At 50.9% G+C, this 18,298-nt stretch overlaps 1 protein-coding gene across 2 annotated transcripts in view; it reads left to right on the top strand.

Annotated features, from left to right (window-relative positions):
* The window catches only part of DPYSL2 (dihydropyrimidinase like 2), a 128,829-nt gene that overhangs the window by 88,583 nt on the left and 21,948 nt on the right, over positions 1–18,298 (top strand). For both annotated transcript variants that reach the window (XM_082728207.1, XM_082728208.1), the window contains exons 4-7: positions 9,676–9,840; positions 12,217–12,278; positions 12,764–12,844; positions 13,398–13,466. In XM_082728207.1, the coding sequence (XP_082584333.1) occupies positions 9,676–9,840; positions 12,217–12,278; positions 12,764–12,844; positions 13,398–13,466 (377 nt within the window). The remainder of the gene's footprint in view (positions 1–9,675; positions 9,841–12,216; positions 12,279–12,763; positions 12,845–13,397; positions 13,467–18,298) is intronic.

Consider the following 18,298-nt stretch of genomic DNA (forward strand, 5'->3'; position numbering starts at 1 on the left):
AGAAAGTTACAGGACATTCCTCCCAAAACAGCTTTTAGAAAAAATGGAATTACGAAGACTGTATAAGGTAACATGGTATTAAGGAAAAAGTAAGTGTGCCCTGTCGTTACTCCCATATAAAATAGATGCAAAAGACAGATCTGGAAGATGATTGAGAGAAAGATTCATGGCTACTATGAGGATGGTGGGATTATAGGAGTATTTTCTCATATATATAGATTATAGGTAGTATTTTCTCATATATATGTATATATATATATGTATATATGTATATATATATATGAAAGGATTTGTAAAGGCAACAGCGTATAGCGTTTGGCTTCAGACCTAGGGTTAATTCTGGTATTGCTTATCTCATGTATCTTTAGCGACTCTTGGAACTTCCCTGGGACTCCGATTTCCTCATCGGTAAAAAGACAGAACAGTTTCTAAGCATCCTGGATCTGAACCTCATTCTTGCCACCCGATTCCTCTTCATGGAGAATCTGCCAGACTGGCTTCGGTCAGTAAGACAGACTCCCGAGCGCTCAGGAGCCTCACTGCGCACCCGCAGTTGAAGGCCTTTGAGCGTCCTTGGTGGTTCAGCAGTTCACCTACAATTTATTCTCACCATTCTTGGTTTGGTGGGACTTTTCCCATGGGCACTGCGCAGCCCAGGCACATCCTTTCTGAGTGAATCGAGAGCAGACTACCAAGTCCTACCCCAGAGGCTGGTGTTGAAGTGAACCCTTCCTGGGGAAGTGACTTGCTTCTCTCGCTCCCCAAGCCCCCTGGTCGACTTCTGCCGGGCCCTTCCCTGGGAAGACGGCGCCCATGCAGTCTGCAGATGGGCTCCCAGATTCTCCCAGTCTCCCCACGTGTGCCCTTGCCCAGTCAGGGAGAGGAATTCTGCCCATGGTGCGGTTTGTCACTCTGAAAGGATTTACACATTATAAATGGCTCTTCATCGCCACACACAGCTTTCATTAGCCTGGCCTTTGATCTTGCGGGCCATGTGCTCGCTAAGCCCATGTGCAGCCTTTGCCAAGCCTCAGAGAAAAGGGTCTTACGAGGTGCGGACATTTTGACAAGCTTTTTGTCTGACATCCCAAATTGACTGTCACTGGCTCGCCTTGGCCATTTCCTCCTCTGTCCACTCGGTGAAGGTCATTAGCTGCTCACGTAAGTGAACCTGCAGTTGTTTTCGACGGTGGGAGACAGCCCAGGTTTGAAGAGTTGAGGTGAGTGGTATTCCTAGAAACGGCAAGAAGGGTGCGGTTCGGAAAGGCTGTAATGCAAGGGGGGGTTGGACTCCTGCTCTGTGAGTTTGTGTCTCCTTGACTGCGGGCAAGTCTCCCGGCCACAGTTCCTTTGTGACGCCAGCATCAGAAATGTGTCTGCCTCGCTAGTGTAAGCATCCCCGTGGGTCAAAGGCCTGTGCTAGCCCTTTGTGAATTGCTGAAAAGCGGTACCCACGTGAGGCAGATACTCTTGCCATCAGATCAGTGCAGACAGTGGTATGAAGTTCCAACATGGGTCCATGGTCCCATTCCTGTTGAGAAGTGCTTCTGGAGGGGCCGATATATTTCTCTATTGGGCGCAGCTCTGCTAATGTCGGTGTTCAGTTGTGAACATGGTGGAAAGCTCAGGTTGTCTTTCTAGGATTGTCTTTAGATTGAGAAATAACGCTGGGTTGGGAAGCTGGGTCTTCTCTGCTCTTCTCCCCACCTCTTTTTTCCCACCTTCAGCCTCCAGCTCTAGCTCCCAAACTCGCAGTCAGCTTCCAGCAGCCTGGAAGGAATGGCAGTCTCATTCTGGCGGGCGCAGGCCACAAGAAGGGAAATGGGTGGGCAGGAGGCGTGGACTGCAGGGGGGAAGCCCCCACCCCCAGCTTCTAGAGGGGCGGCTCCCTTCATGCGGCAGAAGCCAGCCCCAGCAGGTGATCTAGCCTGTGGGGCTCCCCTGCGTCCAGCTGCGGATCCCGGGATTTGCCCAGTCCCCATCTCCATCATCTGTCGAATGCTGAGCCCAAGACACACAGCAGAAGACTGCAGGAAGCAGAGGACGGAGGAGGAGGGCGATCAGGAGGGAGGAAAGAGAGGACATGGCCGGGGACAAGGAGAGCAGAAAAGAGACAAGAGCAAGAAATAAGGGCCCCGTGCAGGCCGGCTAGAGGAAAGGGCCTGCGGATCTGCTGCTCAGCTCTCCGCCGCAGGACCTTCGGGATAAATGACAGACATGTAAGTGGGATTTAATGAAGTCAGACAGAGCTCCCGGGGAGATCAGCATTGAAGACAGTGGGGACCAAAGAGGGGCCAGGGGACAGTTACTCCGAGAAGCAGAGGCAGACATGCGGAGTGCTGTCCGGAAGCTGGGGCGGGCGTGGGCCGCAGGGTGCTGCAGGCAGCCGTGCCAAGGCTGCAGAGCGTGGTGGTGGTCCCCAGGGGAGGGAAGAATCGAGAGTTTGTTGGGGGGGGGGTGTCCGTGCAGTAGAGCCAAGGGTGCAGTGAGCCGCGAGTGAGTGACAAAGTGGGACATCCACAGCACTCGGCTCTTTGCAGAGTGTGGTGGGAAGGGCAGGGTGGGGGATGTGCAGGGGCCTGAGGACCGAGCAGAATCCCTTCTTCCTTGGACTCTTGAATGTCTTTTTTTGCTGTTGTTGTTCCCAGACTAGATTTTCAACATTTTAGGGGTATGGTTTGTATCTTCTACCTCTTCGTTTTGCCCCAAAGCTCACTGATCACTAGGTCACTTCGGAGGTTGTTTGCTTGTTTTATAAATACATTTCGCGCTTCAGCTCTTACTCCCTCCAGATTCTGACTTAATGATTCTAGCAGTGATCACTGGATGCGGAGCAATTTCTCCTGGCTCAGCTTGCTTGGTAGGATGGAACTTGTTTAGCTTTTGCTGCAAGATTCCATTAAACAAAGTCTGGCAAAGAGAGAAATAAGGGGATTACCCAGGTGCCTCCAAGGTCGAGCAGTTAGTTAGGAGCCCGAGTTACTATTCCTGGACTTGCTACGCTAATTATACAGTTTTCTGCTTATTGAATTAATTGAGCTACATGCTGTAGTTATAAAATATAAAGGGATAAGTCTCCATTTCACGTCTCAGTGACCCACCCCTCCCTCCCTCTTTTAAGAGTAGAAGCTCTGGAGTCAGACTTTCTGGGCTCACATTCCACCTCAGCCAGTCAGCAGTGGTAACAGCTATGGCCACGTTACTGACCACTTTCCAGAGTTCTCCCCAGGGCCTTGCTTGGCCGTGGCACTGGGGGTATCAATGTTGCAGGTCTTTTCTACGCATCTCTGCCTTTTAAGTCATACGAGGGGGTTACTTAACCCCCCTGTGCGCAGCTTCTCCTCTCCAGCTGAACAGTGGGGACCCACACTGGCGGGTAGCCTTAGCAGGCCCAAGTCGGGATGAAATGAGATAATCCACGAAAGACGCAGGACATCGCAGCAGATGTAGGAAGTGTTCGATAAGAATAATTGTTACTGTTCCTCTCGTTGTGAAGTGTGTGAATTACACTTCTGTTAAAGGTAGTCACTGCGGTGGGTCCCCTTGCCAGCATTCAGGAGGGCAGGGGTGTAACACCCAGCCGCAGAGAGTCTGTGTGGCAGATGGCCGGGGAAGCTGTGTGCTCTGAGAGCTTTCCTAGGGAATGCTAGGGAGCCTTGGACTGGAGTGTTCAATCACAGAGCCCCATGGCTGGGCCTTTTGGAGGAAGAGGTTCCTCCATGCTCCGTTTCTAGAGTCGGCCAGGGACCTTTCTTGCCAGAGGCATGTGTGACCTTTGGTCTCTCATCTGCTTATTGAGCACCTTCTGTATGCCAGTCCTCCCTCCCACTTGATGCTCTGGGGGACCCAGGGAAGAGGATGTGCTCCTATCAGAATAGCACTTCATTGTTAACTAATACTGCCTTACGGAGCACTCACAAAGGTGCTATGAGATGTGCGTGTCACTGGTTTGTAGAGGAGAAATCAGGCACAAACATTTGAGGTATTTCCAGATCTTCAAAATAATGCTTTGCTGAAGAAGCAGTATATTTACGTAAGGCAAGTAGGTAGCCCCATAACCGTGTGCTTTGGAGGCACCCAAACTACCTCTCAGAGGGGTTTGGCAGTTTCCTTATAAAGGAGTGTAACTGTCTCCTTCCTGGTGTTTCTTTTTTTTCCCTTCTTTCTGGTGTTTCTTGAGCACGGCTCTGTAGCTGGCATCCTTCTAAGGAGCTCCCAGGCTAGCTCATTTCTACCTCACCGGAACCTCGTGGCTTAGGTACTAGTGCTAGCTCCATTTATTTCCTCCCTTACCGCTTCTCCAGGAGCCCCCGATGTCCCGAGGACAGGTGCTTTTTCTTCCCTTCTTGCTTTTTTCCAGAACAAAATCATGTTACTCTAACTGGCAGGCGGGGGGCTCCTGAAGGCTCTTACCTCTCCACGAAAAAAAGCTATTCTCTGCTGAATAGGTCACCCAGCATTTTGCTGAGTAAGTAGGTGGCAGCTCGATGCCCCACAGATGATCCGTCATCTCCCTGATGATTTGCTTTTAATTCAACGCTGCTGATTCTATCTAGGATGGGAACGGGAGAGGCAGACGCACAGATGGCTAAGTGCAGGGACTAGAGAGAGAGGGAGGGAGGATCCTGGAATGGGAGGCAGGAGACGGGCAGTTCTGATAGATTCAGTGCCACGGGGAGTGCGAGGTGGTACATGTACTAAATGGAGCTTCTAGAACTTCTGCCCTCTGTGCATCCACGTGTGAGGCTTCAGAGAGGCTGGGGCCAGTGGGGGACCCAGCAGTTCTGGCTGCCTCTTTCTCCCACTCCACCTGCTTCTCTCCAGGAAACTTTTGGGATGGAGTTCCTGCTCAGCCACTTCAATTCCTGAGCAGGGACCACGATGATGACTTTTTTGGCACCTCTGTGTCTTCAGTTATGCTGGGTCCCTTGAGAGCTGGTCATAGACACCACCTGCTGGCCTTTTAAATACTTGGGGTCTTGGATTGTGTCAAGGAGGGGGTCCTGGTGGAGGACCTCCACTGGGCGGAGGGTCCAAGGATCTCTCACAACTGCCTGTGAAACGGTAGTTACCTCAAAGTTTAAAGTTAAAGACATAGGGGGCGCCTGGGTGGCTCAGTGGGTTAAGCCTCTGCCTTCAGCTCAGGTCATGATCTCAGGGTCCTGGGGTCGAGTCCTGCATTGGGCTCTCTGCTCAGCGGGGAGCCTGCGTCCCCACCCTCTCTCTCTGCCTACTTGTGATCTCTCCTTGTCAAATAAATAAAATCTTTAAAAAAAGAAACAACAACAACAAAGAAAACATGGGGTCTTCTGCATCCTGCAAACTTCAGAGGAGTTCTCTCTTTGAATTTTCAAGGAAGAGCTTATATATTTTGTATTCAGCACCTTGCCAATATCCTCTAAATATAAAAATAGGATACGGGACTCCTGTGTGGCTCAGTTGGTTAAGCAGCTGCCTTCGGCTCAGGTCATGATCCCAGCATCCTGGGATCGAGTCCCACATCGGGCTCCTTGCTCGGCAGGGAACCTGCTTCTCCCTCTGCCTCTGCCTGACTCTTGGCCTACTTGTAATCTTTCTCTTTCTCTCTTTCTCTGACAAATAAACAAATAAAATCTTTAAAAAAAAAATAGGGTACTACAAGCACTCAGGGCAATAAAGAAGAATGGAGGGCTGACGCCTGCGCCAGCGTGGATGGACCTCGAGAACGTGATGTCGAGCAAAAGAAACCACACCCTGAGGAGTGCATGCTCTGTGATTCCGTTTACATGAATGTCCAACTGGGGCAAATCTACAGAGACCGGCTGAATGAGTGGTTGCCTGGGGCTGGAGCAGCAGGCTTAGGGGAAGGACGGCAGATGGGTATGGGGTTTCTTTCTTGGGCAGTGTTCCGCAATTAGATTGTGACGATGGTTGCACAATTCTCTGACTCGCCTAAAAACCGTTGACTCGTACAGTTTAAATGGGCGAATCGTGTAGTATGTGAATTACGTTTCCATTCAGCTGTTTAAAAAACTGGGGGTCTTTTTTTTTTTTTTTAAAGATTTTATTTATTCATTTGACAGAGAGAGATCACAAGTAAGCAGAGAGGCAGGCAGAGAGAGAGGAAGGACAGCAGGCTCCCTGCTGAGCAGAGAGTCCGATGTAGGACTCGATCCCAGAACCCTGAGATCATGACCTGAGCTGAAGGCAGCGGCTTAACCCACGGAGCCACCCAGGTGCCAAAAACTGGGGGTCTTTTGACAGTTTTAAGAGAAGAAATAACAGTCCTTTGGAAGTAGCTGGCGTCTTCTAGAGGCAGGACCCTGGTTGTGACTCGTCGATTTGGGCCACTGTCCCAGGGCACGTTCTTGGCTCCCTCCTAGACCAGACTCACGGGCCTACCGCCGAAACCGCAGCATGCTGCCGAGGGCTCATCCCAGGGGAATGAAAACTCGGTGTGTGCCAGACATTTTGCCAGGTGCTTTCATACAGGCTTCCCTTAACCTGCAGTAGCCCTCCCAGTCGGTCGTTTCAGGCCCACGTTTTATGCATGAAAAAATGGAGTTCCCAAAGAGTAGACGCAGCCGGGCAGAGCCGCAGCCAGACCCAGCTTGCTGACCCCAGGGTCATTCTCTTCCCTGCATGGCAGACGGCTGGGTTGAGGAGCTTTCTCTCACCTCTTACGTGAGGGGGACCGTCAGCAGCAAGGCAGGAGCCAGGCTCCTGCAGGGACAGATAGCTGAGGAAAATCACCAGAGGGAAGGCCTGTGAGTTCTGGACAAATCCTCTGCAGGCTTGTGTCTTCAGGGGGAATTTCTGCTCCCTCCGGAAGCGAGGATGACATTCTGCCCTGTTCCCTGCAGCAGCTTTTCCCCCGAGAGAGCTCCTATGGGAAGAGATCTGTGGGAAAACACGAGGAAGCTTTTTGCGGCCACGTTACTTGAGTGCTGTCAGTTCTTAGCGGAAGCATGTGAATTTCCCTGGAGCCCTCAGCTTTGTCTGTGTCCTGAGTTTGCACCAGTTTGTCACTCTGGGAGCTGTTTTTGGACACGGAGGGAAGCCATCATATCACAGCCACAGGGAACCTGATGTGGTTTGCAAATGAAAACGCTGCTGGGTCATTCAACGGGACCCTCGGGGAAAAATGGGCAGGAGTGAATTCAGGTGGTAGGAGAAGGAAATGGGAAGAGATCTGCACTCAGGGATGTTCAGACGGGCTCAAGGCACACAGACCTGCTCCAAGAGAGAGGACTACAAATGGGAATTCTCAGCCCAGACCTACAGAATCTGAAACTCTGGGGGTGATGTCCAGGAACCTGTGTTTTCATAAGCTCTCAAGAGAATTCTTAAACACACTCAAGTTTGAGTAGCTTAGCACCAGACGACTGTACATCTACTTGAGGTTGAACAGGAAAATCTGGCCGAGTTCCTGGAAGGGCACCTCCTTCTGTGCTCGGCCTGATCTTGCCAGGAGGAGTGCGCGCTGGACGGGAGCATTCATTCATTCATTCATCAGAGACGTTCATCGAGCACTTCCTCTATCCAGGCACTCAGTCCCGGCACAAGAGGGAGTTTACATCCTAGTGGGGGAGTCAGATAGCAAACCACAGTAGGGGGGACAGGGGCAGAAATGAGTGCTGATGGGGATGCGATCCTGGGATAGTGATGACGAGGCAAAGATGCCCAAGTCAGAGCCAGGGGACTGGGTTTCCGGAGCGAGAACTGCTGGTGCAAAGGCCCAGAGGTGGGAGGGGTCAGGCAGGTCAAGGAATGAAAACAGCTGGGGGCTGATGGTAGTGAGCAGGGCTCGGGGCAGAGAGTACCAGGGTGAGATGAGACCCAGTCCACGGGACGAGGAGAGGAGATTTGAATCTGGATTCTCAAGGTGGTGGACTGCTACCGAAAGACTCATCGGCAGAGTGACAGGATCTGGGTAAAGACTTAAGAAGACCCATCTGGCAGCTTATGCAGAGTGCTGTGGTGGGACGGGCAATGAAGCCGGCAAATGACTAGGGAGATTCTGTGATGGCCACAAAGTCATATTTTCTCCTCCTCCTCCTCCTCCTCCTCCTTCTCTTTCCCCCACTCCCCCTTTCCTCTTCTGGCATTGTGGGGGGGTGGGGCACAGTTTAAGAAAATTGGAACTGTTTTGTCAGGGTTTCTATGTTAGCATTGTACAGATGGAACCGACTCGCATTCCCAGTGCACGTCCTCATTGCTTTCATTAGATAATTCTGTATGTGATACAATGTCAGCAGTGTGTGGACCCATTTAATTACATACACTATTGCTTATTAAGAAAGCATTTCATCAAAAGAAGATTCAGCTTAGAGGCCCACATTTTTGAGACCTATAAAACCAAGCTCAGTGGATTACCGTTCAGCAGCATCTGCAAGATTTGATCCGTTTCAGAAATTCGAGCTCACTAGCATTGCCGGGCTGGCATTTTTTTTTAGTGGAGAACTGCTTCCCTGGGTGTAGACAATCTAATATTTTATTTAGAAGAATGATTCATTGCTTTTGGTGTGTGGAGTCCTGGGTTTTATATTCTTTGTTGAGTAAATTTGCTTTGACCTTGGACCAGCCTTTTTGCTTTATATTTTAGTGTCTTGGTGTAGAAGATGGGGAGTAGTTGTTCTGGTAAACCGCTTGTCATCAGGGTAACCGGGTACGAGCTCTCTGAGATTTAGAGATACGGTACCTCTGCAAAGACCTTGTGGCAGAAGGGAGCAGGAACATAAAGGTAGCCCCTGTGGTTGGAGAACAGAGTGCAAGGTTGAGATAATCCAGAGTGATGTTGCAGATATAGGCAAGAGCCAAGCTGGGCAGAATCTTGCGGCCCTTGCTGGGGACTCGATTCCCTATCTTAAAAGCAAGGGGAGGCTGTTGGAGGATTTAAATAAGTGAATGGCAGAAAATCAATAGATAACGCTGCTTCATCCAGTCCTCCTAAGAAATGTGTGTGGCAGTTCATATCCCCATTTGAAACAATCCAGAAACTTAGGGTGCTGGAGATTAAGCCACTTATCCAAGAGCACGTCCTGGTAGGCGTTGGAGCCAGAGATCAACTCAGGTCAGCTGGAGTCCGAAGTCCCCTGTCCTCCATCTCCGCCTAACTCAATACCAATATAACAATAACCACCATTTTAAAAGATGCTTTGAGTTCTTAAGACGAAAGATCTCCCTTAAATTACAAAGTGGTATTATGCGGCAGAAATATGAGCGGTGTAGAGAGATTGGATATGCCGGGAACCTTTAAAAGCCCCAGTCTGCATGGCTGTGGTCCAGCATCTTCAAGTTCCTTGCCGTCTGGTGGGGACGTCTCACTGGCAGCTATCTCACACGAAAAGGGCTGGCAGCTCTGGCCGGCCATTTGACACTGCCATTGTCCATAAGGACTCATTGTCTGTGAAATGTGTCCGAGGTACGTGTTTTCAGGTCCTTTGAACTGGGTGATCAGATCTGGGCAGTGCCTGCGTGGTTTCACCAGGGTAATCACTCACAGCATGCCAAGTTTCTGCTTTCTTCCTCTGGGGGAGTCTGCTGTTTTCAGGTTATTCTTATAAGCTGGTTATAGAGATCACCATCTCGATTTTGAACCCAAGGAGCCTTGTTCAAGGTTGCAATGGGAAAACAGCTGCTGACATTGGCCCTCAAGACTTCTGTTGGTGACGACTGGTGTCTCTTCTTTTCTAGTTGACCATGTCGTGCCTGAGCCTGGGACAAGCCTGCTGGCAGCCTTCGACCAGTGGAGGGAATGGGCTGACAGCAAGTCGTGCTGTGACTACTCTCTGCACGTGGATATCACTGAGTGGCATAAGGGCATCCAGGAGGAGATGGAGGCTCTGGTGAAGGACCACGGTAGGTTGTGCTGACCAGTGGGCTCTGGAGAGAGTCCACCTTCGGTGCCTGAGCCGGTGCAGCTCTGTGAAGGATTGCTCTGTGAATCTCGCTAGCAGATCCCTTTTGTGCCTTACCTCCTCATCTGCCAGGAGAGAGGGTTGGACTGCAGCTAGGGCCCACTGGAGATGACCATACCCAGTGCAGTAGCAGAAGCTTCTGTGGACATGAGAACTTGAGCCTCACCATGGGGACTGGTTCTTATGGAACAGCTGCTCACAGCTTACTGGCTTGAGGGAACTGCACCCAGCCAGGTTGCAGAGTTGAGGCCAAGGATTTGGGCAGTCATGGGGCGGGGGCCCAGGATGCTGAGTGGGGGACTCAGGAAAGCTCTTTGTACAGACCCATAAGAACCAGGATAAGATTTGAGGGTGAGGAGGCTCTGGGACAACCTGAACAGTCTTTCTTTCTTTTTTAAACAAAGATTTATTTATGTATTTTAGAGGAAGTGAGAGTGGCAAAAGGAGGGGTAGAAGGCGAGAGAGAATGTCAAGCAGCCTCCCCTTGGAGCGCAGAGCCCGATGCAGGGCTTGATCTCATGACCCTGAGATCGTGACCTGAGCCAAAACCAAGACTCAGCCATGTAACTACCTGAGCCACTCAGGTCTCCAAGTTCTTTTTTATTCCATAGGACTGTTTTAGGGAGTAGGATTCCAGAGGTTGGGCCCTGGAAGATTCACGGGGAGGCTGGAGGAAAGGGAACTACCTCAAGGTATCTCTGGAACCGTTTTGTCCAAAGGAACCTCGAGAGTTCGGGTGTTATCGCCAAATCCCATGATCTGCTGGGGCCCTCTGGAGCTTGGCTATAGGCTAGACTCCTGGGGTGACATGTTGACCTCACTGGATCTTAACTGTCAGGGATGCACCAGTTGCTCTCAGGTTCCAAGACTTCTAAGCTCAGAAGTACCATGAGCTGTGAGTAAAATAGCAGGAGGGAAATCTCCAGGCATGGGTATGACAGGTATCCATAAACGTGGCAGAAAACACCCAGAATGAAAGTCTGGACTCCTATGACCTTGGGGAATTAACTTAAATTTTTTAAGTCTCAATTTTAGAAAAATCTCTCACATGAGAGTATTAGACTAGATATCCTAAGATTCTTTCTGGTATGAAGATCCCACCTAAAAGAAAGTAGGTCACCCTTGACCTTTCTTATTTTTGAGAATACGGAGGCCCCAGAGGGTTTAACTTTCCATACTGAAAGTAAATTGACTTCAGATCAGCCAGGAGGGTTCCCATAGCAACTGTTGCCTGGCAGGAGAGAAAGGCTGGGATGTCCTGAGCCATTGAACCTGGGGCAGCGTCCAGCACCCCAGGTGGTGTGAATTAAGCTCCAGGACTAGAAGATTGTCAGTGCAGTGGTTTATGTTTGTGATGGATGTGGGACAGGGATGTCCGGTCTGGTGCCTCCGTGACAAGGACTCTGAAATGCCAGGGTGAGAATTGCGACATGGGCTTATTGGACCCTTTCTTACTTAAAAGGTTTCTAAAAAATCAGCTTGGAGTAGTTGATTTACCAAAGACGAGGCATTTATTACAGATCTTCATCCCCCCGAATCTTCTCATTTGTGTTCTTAAAGTCCTGACAGTTGAGGGCAGCTTTTGTTTTTTAATTTTTTAAATTGTGGTAAAATACAGCATAACCTAAATTTTGCCATCTGAGTCACTTTTAAATGTACAGTCCAGTGGGCAATCATTATACTCTCCATCCCCAGAACTTTTAATCTTTCCAAACAGGAACTCCACAGCTGTTAAACACAAACCCCAACCCCTCACCCCTGCCCCCTCCTCTAACCCCTGGTAAAGCCCAATTCTCTGTCTCTGTAAGTTTGACATATAAATGGAGTCCTGCATGTCTGTCCTTTAATGACCGGCATATTTTCCTTCGCATCATGTCCTCAGGGTTCATCCATGTGACAGGATTTCCGTCCTGTTGTATGGCTGCATGACATTTCGTGTATCCATTCATCTGTCAGTGGACACTTCTGCCCTTTGGCTGTTGTGAGTAACAGCGCTGTGTATCTGGTTGGATATACAAAGCAGGCAACTTCCAGTTTCAAGAAACTTAGAGAAGAACTGTCGGGATACTAAAAAGCACTTTTGCACCCCAGTCTTAGTTTTTTTGTTTTTTGTTTTTACCAACTCTTTATGTTTTACCTCATGTGCTTTATCCTTGTTTCTCTGCTCTGTCTCTGTGTGTCTCTCTCCTGTCCTTCCTCTCTTTATTTCTCTCTCGATACACATATGGCACTGGATCATATCTTTCTTGCTTGCTTCTGGATTATTTGGTTTATGCATTAAAGTCACATTTCTGCCTCTATTTTGTCTATCCACTAGGGGTAAATTCCTTCCTTGTGTACATGGCTTTCAAGGATCGCTTCCAGCTAACTGATTCCCAGGTAAGGAAAGTAGGCTTTCTGCCCAAGCTCACGGGCATTTAGTACGTTGGGTCCAATGCTGTTGTCTTGGAAGCTGCCTCCAGTGTATGTCCCTTGGCTTCGTGGGAATGACTAGTGGATGAGGGCCCTGGGGTAACTTTACCTTTAGGGAGGGTATGACCCCAGTGTCCTGGCCACCCCCTAGGACTGGTGTTCCACCAGGCTCTGGAGTAGGCCTTGGAGCTCCCTCTTTGGGACAACATGGCCCAGAGGTGTCCTCCATGAGCCTCCCCTACTCCCCGTCCTTTAGGTCATGCCTCCTCTTGATTCCTGAGTGGTCCTGCTCTGCCACGGGGGGCCAGAAGCCTTGACCTTGGGGCTTGTCAAGAGAGCTGGCTTGAGTAGGAGCAGCCATGGGTGCTGTTTCTGACTCCTGTGACTGGCAGAGGCATGGCTGTGCTTGTAAACAGGGAGATGGAAACCCCTGTCTCTGTTCTCCCCCCCAGATCTATGAAGTCCTGAGCGTGATTCGGGATATCGGTGCGATCGCCCAAGTCCATGCAGAGAACGGTGACATCATTGCAGAGGTACGTGCTGTCTTCGTGACCTACAGGGCGAGCGGCGGGCTTGGGAAAGGGATGGCACTCTGTAGGCCAGCTGCAAGGAGGAAAAAAGCAGGGTGACCCAGTGCCACTGTCCTAGGGCCCAGGGCTGGCAGTCTCACTGGCAGCACGGATGTTGGTGACACGCACCTTCCTGTGTTTTATGGGACTCTCCGCCTGTTCCCTTTCCACAGAGGAGCCATTTGTCCCGGTGCTGGCACGGAGCTGCCTCCGGGGTGGGCAGGATGGGCGGGATGGGTGACCCCACACAGACATTTGACACTGTGGCCCAGGGCTGGGCACACATGGGGTTTCAGCATCCCAGGGGAAGAGCTGAACACACTTGGGAGCTCAGGTAGGGCTGGGGACAGTGTAGTGAGCCCTTCTATTCCCGAGGTCCTGGGATGAGGGCTGAGCGGTTAGCAGGGTCGTTTTTTACATCTTACCTGAGTAACTTTTTGGGTCAAAGATCTCTGGCCATCAGACCCATGTGCAGTCCAGCTCTCACTGATGGCCTGGCTTTCTTTCAACCTTGCAGGAACAGCAGAGGATCCTGGATCTGGGCATCACAGGCCCCGAGGGTCATGTGCTGAGCCGGCCTGAGGAGGTGAACATCTGTTGAATGGGACGCGTGACTCAGTATCCCCTGGGGGCTGCCAGAGCCACATAGAACCCACTTCCCGTCGAGACTGGGGCTTCTCAGGATCTGAATTTGGGCCCTCTGAGAAGTCACAGGTTACATGTGTGGGTGTCTATGTAGGCAGTGTGAGGTCCTCGCCTGAGCTGTAGAGGAGAGCCGTGGGGATTGTTTAGCTGGAGGCTCTCTCTTGTGTCTCTGAGCCACCACGTCCTTTCTTGGGTAGACACAAACAGCTTCTTATTAGCCTCCTGCAATGTGGGTTTCTTGGTTCATAACGTGGGGCCTCCAGAATCTCACCATCGCCAGGACGTCGTCATGGGGATCTAAAAGCTCTTCTGAATTGCTAAAGGGCATAAGGAGAATTGTCAGTTTTTCCATGGTAGGTCTGGGTGGGATATCAGCAGAGAGGGGCAGACAATCTTCCAGACACTGAGGGATCACAGAGCAGGAGCACACAGGCTGAGAGTCACTGTCTTGGATGGTTAGGCTTGTGAGACAGAAGGGAGGTACTCACATCATACATATTGGGGAGTCTGTCTTTCTAAACTTAGAATCTGTGACCTTTTTGGAAATCGGCTGCTTGATGAAAGGCTCCGTGGAGGTCAGGCTTTTGTGGACCTGGTCAGCTCTCAGCAAAGAGAATGCTGGGTGTCTCATGGAAACCAACAGACTCTTCTTACAAGAGAGAAGTGACAGGCAGTGACAGTCCTCAAGGAGCTGGCTGTTGGCTTTAGCAGTAGGATTTTTCCTTATGGCAACAGGTGGAAGGAGATGCTTAATCAGAGGAGTATGAATGGGACCAGTGCCTGCAAAGCACAGAGCTTGAGAACGGGAGGTTCCCTCTGGCCCTGGGAAGGGTGCAGTTTCTGACCTGTGGTGCAGGGGCCACCGGCTCCCCCTAAGAAGAAGATAGATTTGTAAGGGTTTGGAGTCCAAAGGTGCCATCAAGATTGTCCGGGTTGGGATGGGAGGGCAGGCTATCTATAGCTTTTTCCCTCTGACTTTGGGGAAAAAAGTGAGGCTGGAAAAGGAGAAAGAAAGTCAGAAAGAAGCTGGAAAAAGAGAAGGGGGAGGAGGCCCTTGGAATGTCCTGCACACACAGAGGATTTGTATTTCCTTGTCCTGCCCTTCTTCCTGTACATGCTCATGCACACAGACAGAAACAGACAGACACACACATAGAGACAGAGCCACAGACATACACACACACCAGGGCACCTTTGGCACCATCTGTGGCCCTCAGGACACCCTCCTTGTCAGATGAAGGACAGAAACCGTGACATTTCCAGTACTGTCCGGTCCCGCTCCAGGCCTTAGGGTTCCTGTCACACCGTCCAACCTTCCACGCACACTAGAAAGCCGAAGGGCTGAGCTGGGGCTGGCACATGGGTGAGGGAGGTTGAAAGTGACTCTTGTGGTCCCTGTGTGTGCTGTCGCTGGGGCTGGTGGACAAGGACTTGGGGAGGAGCTGATCGGAGAGAGAGGGCGATAATCCCCGTCGCTGATGCTCAGAGTACCCAAGGCTGGCTTTGTACACTAGTGTGTACATGTAACATATACACACACGTGTACACATGTATACACGCATACTGGGAATGCTTGCCCTTGCATGTTTGCACGCATGCACCTGTGTGTGCATGTGCACACAAACGCACACTGGGGAGCCCCAGCTCACTATAAAGCTGGTGGGCCCCTGTAACCAGTGATGACACCTGGCTCAGAGAGTGTGCTCTCCCCTTTGTCCAGTTGTCCTAGTTGCAGGTGGGGGAGGAGATGTTGCCCTCTGAGAAGAGCCAGTGCCACTTACCTTGGTTCACGAAGCTACTTCTGAGAGCCAGAATCTTGTTGAACTTGTAAGAGCCTTCCTGGGGGCTTGCTTTGCTTTTTCCTTCTGTCTGTCCTAGTATCCCCAGATCCCTGCAGACTTAAACACAAGATGCAAGCCCAGGGTTTGTGAAATGGTCAAAAGCTATTGGATGAGAGTTGTTCTCGTTGCTCTTTTGACCGCTAAAGTCAAACCCGTTCTTCCACGATCAGACACAGGAGGTTTCCCTTGTAGCAGTTGTTGCGTGGAGAATTTCGGCATCCCCAGCCGTGGATTATGAGGCCTCCTTTGGGGACTGGCAGGTCTGGAGTGCTCCGGTTTGAGGAGCTCTGGGCTTTTGGGCAGCGCCCTGTTGTCTCACAAGAGGCTGTAGTGGATGCTCTCCAGGGTCCCCTGCTTCTTAGCGGATCAGAGGCTCCCTCTCGGCCCCAGCATTTGGTTCTTCTCCTGAGCAGATGCACCCTTAAGGACAGCCCCTTGAGCTAGCAGGCATGAGCCGCCACCTTCTCCCGCAGCTCCTGGTGATGACTTTTCTGTTTGTTTCGGGGCATCTGTCGTGTGTTAGACCCTCTGTGGATAAAAAAGAGAAGAGAGCAGGAGCTTGAGCTAGGCAGGGCAGTGAGGGAAATCCAGCCCGCTTGCCACCGGCAGCCGTTGACCTCATAGGAACACGTCCTTCCTTCCCGTGTCGTGCCCTGTCGCCACATCGTGGTGGTTAACTTGGCTCGGTTCTCCCCAGGCCCAGCTGGGAAGATGGAGAGGAGACACCACCGGGGATGTGGAAATCTAGAAACGGCCTGGCCGCCCGGTGGTACCCCATGTGCATAATGACCAGGCCTGCTGGGACAGCAAGACAAACGCAGAGGGGCTTGAGGCTGAGATGGGGAGGAAGAGACAGGTGGAGAGTAAGTAGGGAGGGCAGACTGTGATGGGCTCTGGGCTGGAAGACTGGCATCAGGGAGGAAAGTGGGAGACACAGGGATGAGGGTGACAGGGACAAAATACCATTTCCAGAGAAGGGAGCTTTCCAGCGGGGCCCTGTCGGAAGTGCGGCTGGGCTATGAGACATGGAGGACGGGCGTGCGAGGGTGTGTGGTGTACAGACACTGCTGTGTATTCTGATTGTCTGGTGCATACCGACCCTGTTGTGTGTTCCTAGGCGAGTGGCTGTCCTCTCTGGATCTTGGGGTGCCTGACCTTAAAAAATCAGCAAGGCTGGATGACCTCTCCAACCCCTTGATAACTCTACTGAGATAAACACAATTTTTTAAAAAAAATTTTTGAGCTGTAATAGTATTTTCACAATATTTCAAGTGGGTGTTGTTTAAATCCATTCACTGCGTGTAAGGGGTATGCACAGGTACACACAGAAGGGTAAATGTGGATCCCTTGACGGTTCTGGAAGGAACCCAGAGACTTGGGGTTTAAGTGACCTCTTTGCATGAGGTAACCTTGTAGTCAGGCCTGTGCCCTCACCGGGGCATGTGCTGTGGCGGGGGAGGGGTCAGAGCTCCCCTCACGGAGGATGAGCAAATCCACACAGGGCCCCGGGATGCCCATCCTGCAGGCCCCCCCCATAGAACTGGCACTTTCGCTCCATTTACTTCCTCGTTGGTCTGATTTCACATTCCAGTTCACCCAGGACAGTCCCAGCCCGTGCCCGTTGCTCCCATGCCGTTATTAATAGTGCCTCTGTTCACTTTCAGAAGTGTTGGTGTTGGGCCCATTAGTTGGGTTAGTCACTGGCGCCCCTGGGAAGCCGTGAGGCTTCTAGAGAAGTCCTTTGCGCGCTTCACACTGTGGACTCTTGAAGTGACCTCAGAGATTCTGGCCGTCCCTCCTCTGTGCTGCCCCTGGCCAGAGGCACTTCTGTTGTAACTGGAGTCAGGGAGAAGGCGGGCGGGTGGCTCAGCTATTCCAGGAATTAAAAACATTTGGAGGTTTAATGAGCTTTTGCAAGAGCCATTTGGTTTGCTGTTGAATTTTGAGGCCTCTCTCTTTACATAGCTGATGCCTGAAAGGGCCAACGTGAATGAAGTTGTCTTCATTTAGGAAATTAGATTACCAGTTAACGCCATTGTAGAACTTCAGCTCTTGGTCCAGCTCCTGCAGAAGCTTGGTTGGCTAAGATAATTCAGTTAGGAGCTCAGCTACCTCTTAGGAAAAGTAGCAGCTCGCTTTAACTGTTAACATACAATACAGTAATTTATTTGCTCAGTAAAGATTTTGGGGCGCTGCTGTGTACCAGGCACTACACTGGGAACTCTTGGGGGTGGGGCACAGAAGATACAAAAAATCTGAGTTGAACTGGCCCCTTGGTGTGAGGTGTTTCATAAGTCCCAGCTTCTGCCAGGATTTAAGGAGGGAACAAAAGGCTTTTTGAGAGCCATCATTCTACCATTGCACGGGCTCTGCACTTGTCCGTTCTAACACATATATCTGTAGGGTATACCTTGCGCTCAGTAGTCTTACTTGGCCAGGTAGTCAGCAGCAATCACTTGGGGTCTCTGGGTTATTATTCGTTGAAGCATCAGGTTTAAGGAATCGTGAATTGGAACAGCTCTCCCATCCCGCACTGAGGCTCATACCAGCCTGTGCAGCCACAGACATGTTACCCATACTGAAGACCATGGCTTGCTGCAAATCTGCCTGCTCCCAGAGCCCTGTAAGGTCACATTGCTCCTTGCGTCCCATTTATGAGTGTCAGATAGAAGCCCAGCACAAAAATCTCATCCCTGGATGGCTTGACTCAAGACCCTGCAGCTGGAAGGAATGCACTGACTTGGGGGCAGTCCCTATCTGTGCCCGGTGGTTTTCTCAGAGGAGCAAGCATTAAAAATCACCTAGAGCTCTTAAAACCCACATTCTGGGTCCCACCCCCAGAGTTACTGATCCGCTGGTTCCGGGAAGGGCTGGGGAGTCCTCATTTCTTATCAGCTCCCGGCTGATGCTGATGGTGTAGGTCTGCTGGGCA

The sequence above is a fragment of the Mustela nivalis genome, assembly GCF_964662115.1.
Source record: "Mustela nivalis genome assembly, chromosome: 4".
Classification (NCBI taxonomy): Eukaryota; Metazoa; Chordata; class Mammalia; order Carnivora; family Mustelidae; genus Mustela; species Mustela nivalis.